The sequence below is a fragment of the Pteropus medius genome, unplaced genomic scaffold (assembly GCF_902729225.1).
Source record: "Pteropus medius unplaced genomic scaffold, Ma_sr-lr_union100, whole genome shotgun sequence".
Lineage (NCBI taxonomy): Eukaryota > Metazoa > Chordata > Mammalia > Chiroptera > Pteropodidae > Pteropus > Pteropus medius.
Window position 1 is genome coordinate 18,621,594 of NW_024356249.1, and position 13,445 is coordinate 18,635,038.

General features: G+C 37.8%; 1 protein-coding gene across 12 annotated transcripts in view; it reads right to left on the bottom strand.

Annotated features, from left to right (window-relative positions):
- The window catches only part of ST7 (suppression of tumorigenicity 7), a 242,092-nt gene that overhangs the window by 102,472 nt on the left and 126,175 nt on the right, over nt 1-13,445 (bottom strand). For 10 of the 12 annotated variants that reach the window (XR_005652395.1, XM_039860986.1, XM_039860988.1 and 7 more), the window contains exon 2: nt 9,348-9,430. The exons of 1 other annotated variant lie outside the window; for it this stretch is intronic. Coding sequence is in view for 10 of the 11 variants with exons in the window: in XM_039860986.1 (XP_039716920.1) it covers nt 9,348-9,430 (83 nt within the window). In the remaining variant the exon portion in view is untranslated. Of the gene's footprint in view, nt 1-9,347; nt 9,431-12,923; nt 12,947-13,445 lie in introns of those variants that run through there. One more of the 12 variants, XM_039860993.1, reaches the window with a different exon arrangement.

Sequence of the window (13,445 nt, forward strand, 5' to 3'; positions counted from 1 at the left end):
CCAAGTTACATTTTAAATTCTTAATGTTGTTTTCTCTACTTAATATTGGTTTTCAGGAAAAATCTATAACTATAATCATGGAAAAAAGAAAACTGTCAAGAGTCACTCAATATTATTTTCCTCCAAATTTACATAGTAGTCTACTAACAAAATCATCATAGCTGAAAGAGAACTCTAGAAATGTATACAAATAAGCCAGTTTTAGAAGTATGACTTATGAAATATTCTAATTCTTGGAACTTTACATTCTAATAAAGCCATACCTGCATAAAATTTTTAAGACAGACAAAATTCCATTAAAAAAAAAAGTATCTCCTTAGAGAAATGCTGGTCTTACAAAAAGAGTTGAAAAGCATCCCATTTCATGTACAGATGGAACCCAACTACTGAGAGACTCAGCAATGTCCTACTTGCTCAGAAGTGCTCCATAAACACAAGCGTCTGTTTTCCACTACTAATGTTAGTTCACAAGCTTAATAATTGCTATGTACTGGGGATTGCAAAGGAGAAATGAAATTACTTTCATTAATAAAAGAAAAGAAGAAATGATTCTCACATGACTAGACTGAGCTCGAGACTCCCTAAGCACTGGGCAAAGCAAGCAACCTCTCCCAACCCTTCTCACCTGGCCCCCCTGCAACCTCTAGTGGATGCTTTTCCACCACTGTTGCAAGCTGCGCTCTCCCAAACCCTTTCCCCTCTTCCCTATCCTATTTGGAATTTGCTCCTTACGCAGTCACAAATCTTTACACAGAAGAAATTTAAGAATTAACTATATCCCATAGTCTCATAGGATAACTATACTATATTTTTATAATATAATATAGAATGTAAAATTAACATAGAATTAATTAATTACCTTTATCCTTATTTCATAAAAACAAGATTTTGATATCTACTCTGGAATGGGCTTTGGGGCTATTATTTAAAAATTGATGTTTTCTCTCTTCTGCTCTACCAAAAATTTCTTTTAAAAAAAGGCAGAAAGAATATCTATGAATGAGCAAAAGGAACTATACACCAAACCAAATGTTTCCAATGCTATAATAGGACAACTAGATTTAATTCCAAAGAGTTACCTCTTCTGACTATATGAAATTTTGCTTGTTAACAGTTCAAGTTTAAGTAATTTCACTGGGCAGATGAGAAAATATGATATGAAAGCTAAGAAGAAACAGGACATTTGGAATGCTATGAATAAGATTTTGCTTGAAGAAAAAAGTTTAAGGATGGTAAATTTATGAACCATGGATCCAGAAGGGAGTCTGTAACCTCAGGTGAGTTATTTAATCTATTTGAACATCAGTTTCTTCAACAATAAAGTGGAAGTCATATATTTATTATTTATCATAAATTATATTTATTATTAAAAATACATTTATTATTAAGGGTCCTCAATATTCACAGCCAGGTAAAACACCTAGTTTCAAACCCCATGTAAAAGACTTAATTCAGTGCCTGCTGCATAGATGGTTCTCAAAACTGACAGCAAAGCTATGATTTATTACGCGGATGATATACATGCCTCCCGTGGGCAGCACACCTCACACACTGCTATGATGTACCCCTCTTTTTGCCAGTCTACAATTCAGGCTGTACGGCATCTTGTCTTGTTACTAAGTTGTTGGCTGACAGCCCTGGAAATCATTGTGTAAAAGGGTATTGCTCACTGTTCAGTCCTGAGCACCCAACAAAGCCCTAAAGAGATTAGAAGAGAAGGAGGGTTCCAAAGGATTCGGAACTTCGGTCAGAGAACTGACAGTGGCTCTGTCACCTGGGGGAGAGAGCTTTCTTTACCCAAAGTCTTTACTCTGCTTCCTATATTATGCTGTGTGGGCGCCTGCCTGGCCTTAGTCCATTCATTCAGTCACACAGCATTAACCACACCAGGCATGAACTGTGCTCCAGGGTTACAGAGCACAGACATGGCCTCTGCCACTACCAGTCCATGTCACACACCCACAATGCCTTTCACACGTTGTTCCTGGCATGACTTATACACTTCATAAAAACAAACGAACAAACAAAAAACATTTTGGGATGCTTCAGATTTCTCAGTTCCTCCAACAGAATTACAGAATTTCAGCAGTTAAATTACGGGAATTTAAAGGCCACATACAGTCTCCATTTAGAGATAAGGAATGAGGGTTATACATCAAGGTTCAGTAATCTGACCAAAATCACATGGCTAATTAAGTAGTTGCTTACTTAGTCTGAAGCCCCAGCTCTGTGCCACTAATCTTACCAGGGCCCTAAAACAAGATATCCTTTTATAACATTCTTGGTCATTTAAACAAACACAGACAGATAGAGTGATCTATCATTTCTCTTTTCAACTCTTCATTTCCAAGTGTCCTCCCACTCTACTATACCTCTGGAGCTTTCTTAGCTGTCAAAACCAATCCAGTAGTCTATCAACCACACTATTCATCCTAAGGTGTAAATGACTCATATTAACAGGATATTTACATTATAATAGGAGACAGACCTTCCACCCAGGATTCTAACTTAGGAATAATGGACCTCCTTAAGACTGAATTATTTTTGCAGCTGTTTGGGGGAGAAAAGAAGTGCCTTCTCAGGCCTGCCTTATCGCAGCAGTAGTTGGCTTCTTATCCAACACTGTCTCTTTTATACTAGTGTCCTGGACACCCTAGAGTAGAGGCTCCAAAACTTACTGAATGAACAGCTAATGAAAGGAAGAAGGAAGGGACTTGAAGCCTTCTTCAACTTCAAACCAAGTCTTCTAATTTGGGGTCTTAGTATAATAATCTGCTTCTTATCTTGAAACATGACAGGCTTTGGGCCAGCAACTCACAATATTTAAAAACGCTGCACCGATCCAAATGGGCAGATGGTGTTCTCTAACATGCACATATTTGGTGTCACTTTGAATTCTTCTACCTGGTGCATAACCTAAAATGTAAACCACAAAGCTCTCATAAACAAATTTAGATTTTAAAACTAGTCTTTGGACATGCTAGTAGCTTACTGGGCTTGCCACAGTGGAATAAAACAGTGTTTAATTTGACAAATAACCATAAAATTAAAATATAAATTTATGCGTTTCATAGTGCTAAAAACAATCTAGTACTTTTTTCCTACTGATGCTCCACCCCAAGGATTATACAGATCAAGTAAGATGAAAACTAATAGGGATCAACTGGGAAGCCAATAGTGACCCTATTATCTAGCTGAAAGATAAAAGCCCTAATACACTTCATGATAGCTGAGTTGTATAACTTTGGTTGGTTCTCTTGATTCTCTGGGGCTCTGTTATCTGGTGTGCAAAATAAGGTCACAGTAAGCACTAGGTTAATGTTGGTTGGCTGGCTGGATAGTTAGATGGATGGAAGGATGGATGTTACCGCTGGGGTGATTTGAACTTTGGTGTCGCGGGGTTGGGGGTGGGTAATGGCGCAGAAGTATAGTTAGCATTTTCCCTCGGTTCTTCCTTATTGATGCAGCGAAGAATCACAGGTCAGTGAGATTTAGAAAAGGTTTGTTAAACGTATATCTTAAACAAAGCATGCCCCAAGGAGGCAAATGATTTCAGTGAAGAGATGTAACTGAGCACTGTAACAACCACCATCATAATTACCAACACAAAAGGGCCCAGAGTGGGAATTTCTGCATTATATTTGGGTCGTGATGGGTTGTTCCAGAGGTGTTCTTAGGTGACTGGCATGTGAGATCATTTTGATTGACACTTGGCTGCTGTATAACTCTTTGCCTAGTGCACATATGCTTACCCAGAATTCAATCTGTTATAATTAGATTCATGAACTTCCAGACATAAACACAGTAATATAATGACAGTATAATAAGCATTAAATTGTGGGCAAATTAGGGTAGTACCTTCTGCGCTGGCATCTGTGGCCAGATTAAGCCAGCTAATGACCCTCCTGTCCTTTGTCTCTGGGGATGCAAGAGTGATTCTCTAACTACCAATAGGGTGTTCTTTGGGCAGTCTCTAGGCTGGACCCTTATTCCTTTGTTCCCCCTGTCACTCATGTCTGACTAGCTACCTAACAGTTAGAAGACTGGATGGATGAATGGTTCAAGGTTGAATGGATAGATGTTAAGAACTGACCTGGTGATTTAATGGGATATAATCTAAATAAACAGCAGGACCTGGTTTGTGTTCATTTTGTTTGTTATAAAAAAGAGAAGCCTGCACATATTTGTGGAAGTGGAAAGAATCTAGTGGAAAGACAGTAATTGAAGATACAAAAGAGTATAAGTAACCAAGAGGCAAAAGCCAGGGTCCAGAAAGTACACCCACCTTGCCTTGGAAATGTAACCTACCGTTTCTTGCTCTGAGACAGGAGAAAGGGGAAGGATTGAATGAACAGAGGAATATATTCTATTTCAGAAAATGGGGTGCAATATGAGCTGTTTCACATGTAAGAAGGGCAACAAAAGGATAAAAAGTGGGTGACACTGACCTCGGTAGAGATGCAGGTAAGGTTTATCTTCTGAGAATAAGAGAAGTAGGGATAGAATTGGGAATGTGAGGGTGGAGGAAGTAGGGTGGATCTATACACAGAAGGGCCGTAAGCTATATTCAGGACCCAGATCGTATTTGTCAAGGCCTCAGTTATTAACGCCTTGTGACCTCCTCCATTACTAGGTGATAGAAGTAAAGATGACTAAAGGAACACTGGGGCTGGGATGTGGGGACTGGAGATCCAGGTTTACAGCTGGCTTAAGGTGCAAACCTGTCTCATCTTCTCCCACAGAGAAGGAACAAAAAAATCTGACAAAGGGATAACAGACAAGGCCCTTCCATATTTCTTGCAGACCTAAAAGCTGAATCTCTCCTGAAGATGCCTAGATTCTTCCTAGCCAATAAGACCTTCTCTTCTGAATTGCATATTCTATATATAGAATACTTCTCTTCATGAATCAGGGACTTCACTATACCCTATATCACACTCAGAAATACTTCAAGATTCTCATATAGCAGCACCTTAGTAATTCTATACCAATTCCATTAAATCCATGGGAAATACAAAGATGTCACAGTCTGAAATTGACTGAGTGCTTCCCAAGGATTAAAGTAGATGATGACATCACAAGAGGATAGATACAGTGACGGTGGAGATTAAAAAGGAAATATGAAACTTTTTAGCAGTCTACTCCTATGGAAAAACTGCCAAATTGACACCTGCTCTAAGTCTTCAGAAATATATCTGGTGGTAAACAGTTTTTGACAAGAGAGGATCTTCGGGGCTTAAATGGAATTAACCAAGGTCAAGTTGCTATGGGTTATAGATCCATTACCTTTTAGTTTCCTGCTACTTCTCACACTCTAGGCGCCCTTCCAACCAAGTTTCTCTGAATATATTTTTCACTTTTAGGTCCAGAATCACTGTCATTTGGGTGATCTGTATGCCTATCAATTAAAGTGCCATCTTGTACACAGACTAAGTCCTTTAGGTGAATCAAAAAAAAGTTGAAAGGAGCCATAAAAATCTACAGTCCTACACCCTTACTTTTGAACAGGAGAGGATGAAGGGCATGGTCAGAGAGATCTGGAATCAAATCTAACCATTTGTTTGCTATATTATCTTGGCCAAATTATTTAAATTTTTTGTTTCTGTTTATATTCAGCAGCACAAAGGCACTGGCTATATCTACCACTTAGAATTTCAATGAGAATTAAATGAAATAACATATGCAAAATTCTTAAACCAGTACCTGGCATGGAGTGGGAAACTCAATAAATGGACCTTTTGTTACTACTTATCCCACCTAATCATCATTTCTTCTACCATTTTCTCTAAAACATAATTCTTTTACATGAACTAATTATTTTATTTACTATTCTAATTTTCTCTCTACTCTGTTCTTGCTTCTCACTTTTTAAAATTATGTTCTGGATGCCTTTTTTATATCTATTTAATATATATGTGTAAAATGTAGGTGTAGAAGCATGTCTATACATTATGTTAACCGATGATCCTGGGGTTAATGTATGAATATCAATACAACATATGGCGTTTTTTCCATTTTACCAACGTTTTGAAAAAATTAAGTGGAGCATTTTCTCCACAAATCTACCTTACCACTTACAAAAGCAAAAAAACAAAACCCAGAAATTTTCTCCATTGAAATAAATATTGCCCACAGAGACTACTTCAAACAGACTGGGCACGTCCTTGCTAAAGCAAAAAAAAAAAAGATGAAATTGATAGGTTTGAGCTATGACTACAGGTGCAGTTCCTGTGGCTGGAACGGACTGAGATGAAAAGGCTTGTGCCAAGTTGGCAGAGAGGCAGGAAAGCAGCTTGGATGGGTATATGGGCACAGGAACCAAAAGGGAAGAATGAGAGGGAGGTGCTATAACAAACTCATTCCTGGCTTTCAACGTGTAAAATTAAGAACTAGCAGTGACATCTAGTAAAATGCACACTGATTAATTCTCATTCATTTTTAAAATTACTGTAAAAGAGAATAGCATTTGGCAAACATTTTATTTCTATGTTTATTTGTTCAGTTAATTGACTGTTTCTTCACAAGAGAAATACCAGGGTTTTTTGTTTCTTTTTAACCTCTCTTTCCTAAGACGTCATATTATGTGATAATTTTAGTCTCTAGGATAGGAATCCTGAGGTCCCCAAACAACCAATTTCCCCAGGGGCAGCCCTAAACTGTGCATGTTCACTGCCTGGCTCTTCTAATAATCGTCTCCTTGGTGCCAGGAAACACACTGCTAGGCAGTTCTATGCACACAGTTATTTTGCAAAGCATCTGATCCTTTAGCTCCATGCTGCTTCTCCATGAAATGCACTTGGCAGAAAAGAGTTTTGACTGAATAGAAATGTCCACTATGGGTATATTTCAAGGTTGGCAAAACTGAGTCCCCAAAGGCTGGACAACACCACTGTCAACAATAAAGCAGGAGCCTAATGCTATCAAGAACATCGTAGTTACTTTGCCCTCAGTATAGGCCAAGCATTTTTGAGAAAGACCATTCAAAATCTTCATATATTATTTTCCTTTGCTCAAAATTTCACATTAACCAAAAATATCCTCTGCTTCCTGAGAATGCTGCAAGGCAAATATAACACAAGGTGGCATAGCAGTAACCAAGTTTCAGCATGCCACAAGTAGGGAGAAAGCCTCATTAGCCTGGATCTGTGAAAAATAGTCACGGTTCAGGGAAATCCCTTTATCTGGTGGACAGGAAAAGCATGCTGATGGGACAACACCATCCCTGAGTTAGAAGGAAAAAAATGACTATTTGGGGCATCGCTTACCAGAGTGAAATAACCCATACTCTTGTAATTGATTTAAAGCCTAATGCTGCCACACCAATATATTGCTAGAATATAATCCAGATCTGCCATTTGTTCAACAAGCTAGAAAAACAGCTGAGAACTTAGTGAGAGAGGCAGTGAAATCAGTGATAAAAGCTCAGGTTCTGTTGCAAGACCGCCTGGGTTGAAATCCTGCTTCACCATTTGCCAGCTGCGTGACCTACAGCAGGTTACTTAGTGGCCTATTCTACCACTCAGCTCACCCATGAGTAAAACGGGAACACACTAGCAATTATCTCACTGTACTATTGTGAAGAGTAAACGAGTTAGTGTGCAAAGTGCTTAGATCAGTGCCTGGTACACAGTAGGTGTTATGTCGGTAATGTTCCCAAGTTAACAGCCCTGAGAGAAGAACGCACAAAAACCTACTTTTCTGCATCAGAGTGATTTACTGGTTTCAGTATGAAATTGCTAATCCAACTGTATCCAAAAATGTTCACTTTTTTCTTTTTGTTTAATCAAAAAAGATTTCAAAGACCTTTTTAAAAAAAATATTAAAATATTATTTTAAATGTAAATAATAATTGTTAGATGGAGACTTGTAATATCTCTCCCTCCTCCCAAAAATGTATATGCTAAAACGTTGCACATACTCATTAGTAATTTGTCAAGCACATGAAAGCAGTCTCCAAATTTGAAGTTTCTTCAGTCCATTTAAGAATATTAAGGAGGGAATCTGAAGACATGTTTCTAGGCCTGGCTTTGCCATAAACCAACATGAGCTGCTTAGGCACATCACTTACAGCGTGATAAATTCCTTATGCGGTCTTTCTTTTTCTCATGCCCCCACAGAACAGGGAAGACTTCAGAGATGCAGATGGGTATGCAGATCTGCATTTAAGCAGCAATATGGGATTCACGTCAACCCACTGTAAGAAGGAACTTTAATATGCTCCCCATCATCTTGGCTTGGTCTCTGCAAATCGCCTTGGGCTTTCTATCTGGATTTCCACGTACGTAACCATCTTGGAGTGCTCTTTGCTGATGTTTTTCGAATTCCTGGTCCAATAGTATCAACTTTAAACATCTCTTCCCTTGAGCCCAGCAGCCCGCGTGTTATAGTAAAGCAAGATTAACCTGAATATGCTCTGACCATAGAAAAAGCTGCTCCCCACGCCACCACCATCCCTTTCACCTGTCTGCAGGTTTCTGCCTTGCACACATTTCTCCACCTTTCACTCTGGCTCTTTATAAGCTCGAGCTTCTGAAATCCTCCATTAATCTAGGTTCATGTATGCTCTTGCTCTACATTTTTTGTGCCCTTCTCCCCTAAATCTTTTGTTTCTCTACAGACCTTCTCTTAACATAATCACAGGGTTATGTGTAGAGAGAAAAAAAAAAACAACTTTCTAAAACCACTTTCTCCTTAAAGGCCATGTAATTATATTAGAGTGATCCCACTGAGTTTAGATGGTCCTAATTAAGGTCATTTAAATGAAAGAAAGAGACTTCAGGTGTTATAATTTATCATACCGGTGACTATTTTAGTACATAAGGAAGGTAATGGAATGATAGAGATGATTATCATAATTCTTTTTGCCTATTTGGGATTTTTTAAGGAAGCAATAGGGAAATAAATGTAAATTTTGAGAGAAAAAAAGATGAGTGGGGAAGCTTAGAATTGTCACATCCATGTCAATAAGTTTAAAGAAAGTGAGTTATATTTCTACTAATCTTGATTATGTTTAAGAATTTATTTCAAAAAGCGTAGTTGAAAACATTTTTAGTTGAACTGAGTCACATTTATTTTATAGTATCTACACAGAATTGTTTTTCTTTATTTTCTATTTTATTAACATCTTGTTTTTCTCTTTCAACGAATTAAAAAATTTTTTTCAAATACTTTAGAAATACGTAACCTAAGAAGTGAAAGGCCTCTATAAGTGCCACACCCAGCATATATACACATGGAAGATAATCTCTGTAAACTGCTGGTGTATATTCTAGATTTTTTTCCTGTACATATTAACATATATATTAGCAATCAGCATGTTTTTAAATAGGAAGGATTCCATCACTTACCAAAATAAGCCCTGATATTAGTGAGGAAGTGCCTGTCAGGGCCACATAGAACTTCGGTGTTAAAGTGTTCAAAAACATGCTCACTGGAAAAAAAGAAAAAGGAAAAAGAATAAGGAATACATCAGTATGCCAGTAAAACTGACTGCTTCATTTTTATTTCTGTTGAAATCATTTGTTTCTGATGATAAAAATTCTCAGAACAATAATAAAACCCCATTAAAATGGCTCAGTATCACACAAGCTCAGTCGAGTTATATATCCTGAAAGAAAAAAAGCTATATACAAGAAGAAAAAAAAAGCAGCTTTTTAGTTTCTGCCTCCCAAAACTATTGTTGTGAATGGTTTTCATGGATCCATAACCACTGAAGAGTCTAATCAAAGCTGGTTATAAATTGTCAGTCAAAAAGGGAAGAAGCCCATTCTGATGTGGGACCCACACATCAGAGTCCTTGAACCAACAAATGACATTTCAATCCTAGAACAAATGGAAAATAACTATATAAAATAATCGTTAAAGGTTATAATTTACCTAAGTAAGGACAAATTGACAAAGTTAGCATACTTTAGTAAAAGTTTTTCAGTTTACTTACAAAGCCACTAGACTAATCATCAAAATAATTGGATTCAATAAAAAAAATAAACCACTAAAAATAAATGTTCACTGCCAGGCAATTTCCTGATCAGTTCTTAGCATTCTGTTCATGTCAATTATATAGTTGATCTGGCTGCCCATTAAGAAAGGCTCACTTATACATTTTATAAATATATTTTAGTCATCATTTGTATCTAGATATTGCACAGAACTTTAACTATTACCAAAACAACTGACCTAACAGGCTTTTTGCACGCATTTGTTTACTGAATTTGTTTGTGGATCACATCCAGTCAGTTTTAAAATGAAGGATATTAGAATTAGGGACTTTGATGTCATGAAGGGGAAATCTGTCCTGATCCCCGTCCAAAACAGCAAAGTTGCAACCATGAACGGGGATCCCATGCTCATTCAAAAAATACTTCTGTTTATGAATAAGACCATGGACAAAGAATGGAAACATGAATCAGAGACAGTTCCCACTCTGTAGAAGGTCACAGTCTAGTTGGGAAACAGATAAGTAAACAAACAATTAACAACGTCTGATAAGTGCCTATACAGGTCCTGTGCATGGAATTTTATGAAAACACGTAAAAGGGACGCACCTGAGGCTGGGCGTCAGGGAACAGGTCCGAGAGAATAAGCAGGCTGTAACCAGACGAAAGTGGGCAGGGGGAGGGATGGGAGGACAATGTGATCAGAGGAAGCGGGGCCTGCTCTGAGGTTTTGAGCTAACAGCACAGCCTCTCTAAGCTGTTGCATGGGTTGAGAAGGGAAGGAGCTTGAGTTACGGACTCTTTGCAAAGATGCAGATGTGGAAGGGTACACTGAGCCTATCCTTCCTGGCTACCAGGCACCCTCTCAATAAACTCTTCTCCCTCTGTACCCACTCTTAAAATGAAATTGATTTATGGTCTGTCATCTGTAATTACAACAGTCTTGGACTAACACGATGTGCTCGGTCAACAGTCACAACTTCACCAAGTGGACTTTTCCGGGAGGTAGAAAAAGTTATGGAAGGAGAGATCAACTTAGAACTATAAGACAAGAGGAGGTACAGTTGAGGTGGTTTTGCTTGGTCATCACAAAAAGAAAAACATAGTGATTTGCCATTTCCCACACAACAGTCAGCAGAAGTATGTAGATTTTTAAAAAGGAAAAAAAAAAAATCCAGTAACCCTAGTTAGAAACCTAGAGCTTGTAACTGCCCGTCTAATTTTGCGGTGCCTAAAAAATTCTCAAAATTTCTTCTCACACTATGAATGATCCCGCATTTCTCATGATTAAAAAAAAGTCACCAAAATAGTATATTTGTTTGTTATTCTGTAGTTATGAATACTCATATCTGTACCATATACTTTTTGCTAAGTTTTTAGGGAAAAACAACATAGAATTCAATAAAATCCACGTTTCTAAAAGAAAGAGATTTGTCTGAATTAGAAGTGCTTAAGTAGCCTTGCTGCTAATACCCCAGCAACAAAGCATAAAGAAATGGAGAGGAAAGGTTTTCTACAAAGAACCTCTGATCCACTGATGCATTATCAAAAATTAATTGATAAGTTGGAAAAAAATTGAGTTTTTAAAAGTTTAAATAAATACTCCACTTATTTGGTTTTATTTAATTAAGATTATACAATAATAATAATTAATAATTAAAACATACTTCTCTATTATAGCCAGTTATAGAAAGCTGACCAGAGTTGAGAGATGATGGTGAGCATTAATAGAAATAGAGACACAAGTAGAGAAAGCGAAAAGTAGAAACAGAAACATTTAGAGAGTGGAAGGTGCTCATTTAAGGACCTATTCATCTTATAGTCTTACTGAATATTCTGGCTAAAATCATTAAGACATGGCATTTGGCAATTCTAGGCATAAATATCAATGCTTCGTACTTGCCCTTCAATCTATTTACCTATGCATTTAAAGTTTATAACAAAAGCACTTCCACGTATTAGAGAATTTAATTCTCACTTCACCTCCGTGAGATGAGTATCATTATTCATCTTATATCACAGATGAAGACAAACACCTGAACACCAGTGGTCCTGTCCCCAAGGTTCAGGCTCACGCATCACAGGGCTTACGTGGAAATGTTAATGAAAATAGTAGCTTTTCATTAGAAGGAGAGGAAGCTATAAATAAATAATACTAAGTGATCAATGTTTTTAATACTGTACTTATTTTTATCTCTGACCTTTAAAAATAAGTACACTGTGAGCTCGTCATTGGTGTGTGCACCCCAGGGTGGAATGGCAGGAAGCCACCCTGACAGAGGGAAGAATCTAGTTGGGGTTTCCCATTCATTAGGGCTGCATACTGCAGGCCAGACTGCCTTAAAGCCATGGAATATCTTGCCTAGTTTCATCAGGTTCACTAGCAATTATTTTTGAAAATATATGAAGCCTGATAAAGTACCTAAAAATTAGACCAATATCTAAAAATTGGGGTGTGTTCTTTGAAATATAAACTGGATTTTCCTGAAACCTACAAGTACATCAGTGAAACCTCCACTCCCGCTGGGGCCAGGCAAAACAAACTCAAGAACAAATAGGTAAAGACTAATCTAGCTTTGTGAAGAATAAATTCATAAAATTTTCCTAATGTCCTATTTCAACCCAGAGACAAAAATTAATAAGTCAGAAGGCTTTTCATCTGATCCAGTTGGGCACCCCTAACAGATCACTGCTCAAAGGGTACTGCATCAGTTAGTGAGCGCAGCTTCGGGGCTGCATCATGGAGCAGTCTGCAGAAGCTGAACTGCAACTTGGCACCGTCTTCTCATTTAATTAACGAGTAAATGGGAAGGAACTGAGTATGGCCCTAGAAGAAAATTAGGTAGGAGGGATCGATACAAGAATTGAAAACTAACTGAACTCTATGGATCTCAGAGGAGAGGCAATAAGAAGGTAATAGAAGAGATCAATTATGAGAAGCAGAGAATTACTCCGGTGAGCAGGGAACCAGAATACCAGAGGGCTTACTCAGGAATCACGCGGAATGGCCCTGCGAGGCCCTGCCCCTCAGGAGCCAGCCGCATTTCTGGCCCTTGTGACAGTAAGAGCCTTCCTCCATGTTCTTCAGAGCATAAACAACCCCCACGTTACACTCCTGGGTAGAACTTCTGTAAAACAAAGTGAGCACAGAAGCCTGTGTGTTTATCTCCTTAGACATAGTCCACCTCACACAGAGAAGCCCTGGAATGAAGAGGCTAAGGCAGCATCAAAGACTTGGAGGTACTAACTAGAGAGAACTGAAAACGCAGCATAATAAAGTCTACAACACCCAAAACTATGGGCGTGCTTTGTCCTGTGTTCCTTTTAATGCCTGGCTAAAAAATGGTATGTGAGAGAAAAAACTAAAAAGTTATAAAGTAATAATCAGTAATCATTTAAAAAATTAGAGAAAAAAGAAGTCCCTAGAAAGAAAGGTTAAAGAAACTAAGCTTATTTAGGCTGGTTGAATAAAAAAAAGTGAAGAAGTTTTATGTAAAAGCATTACGCCTG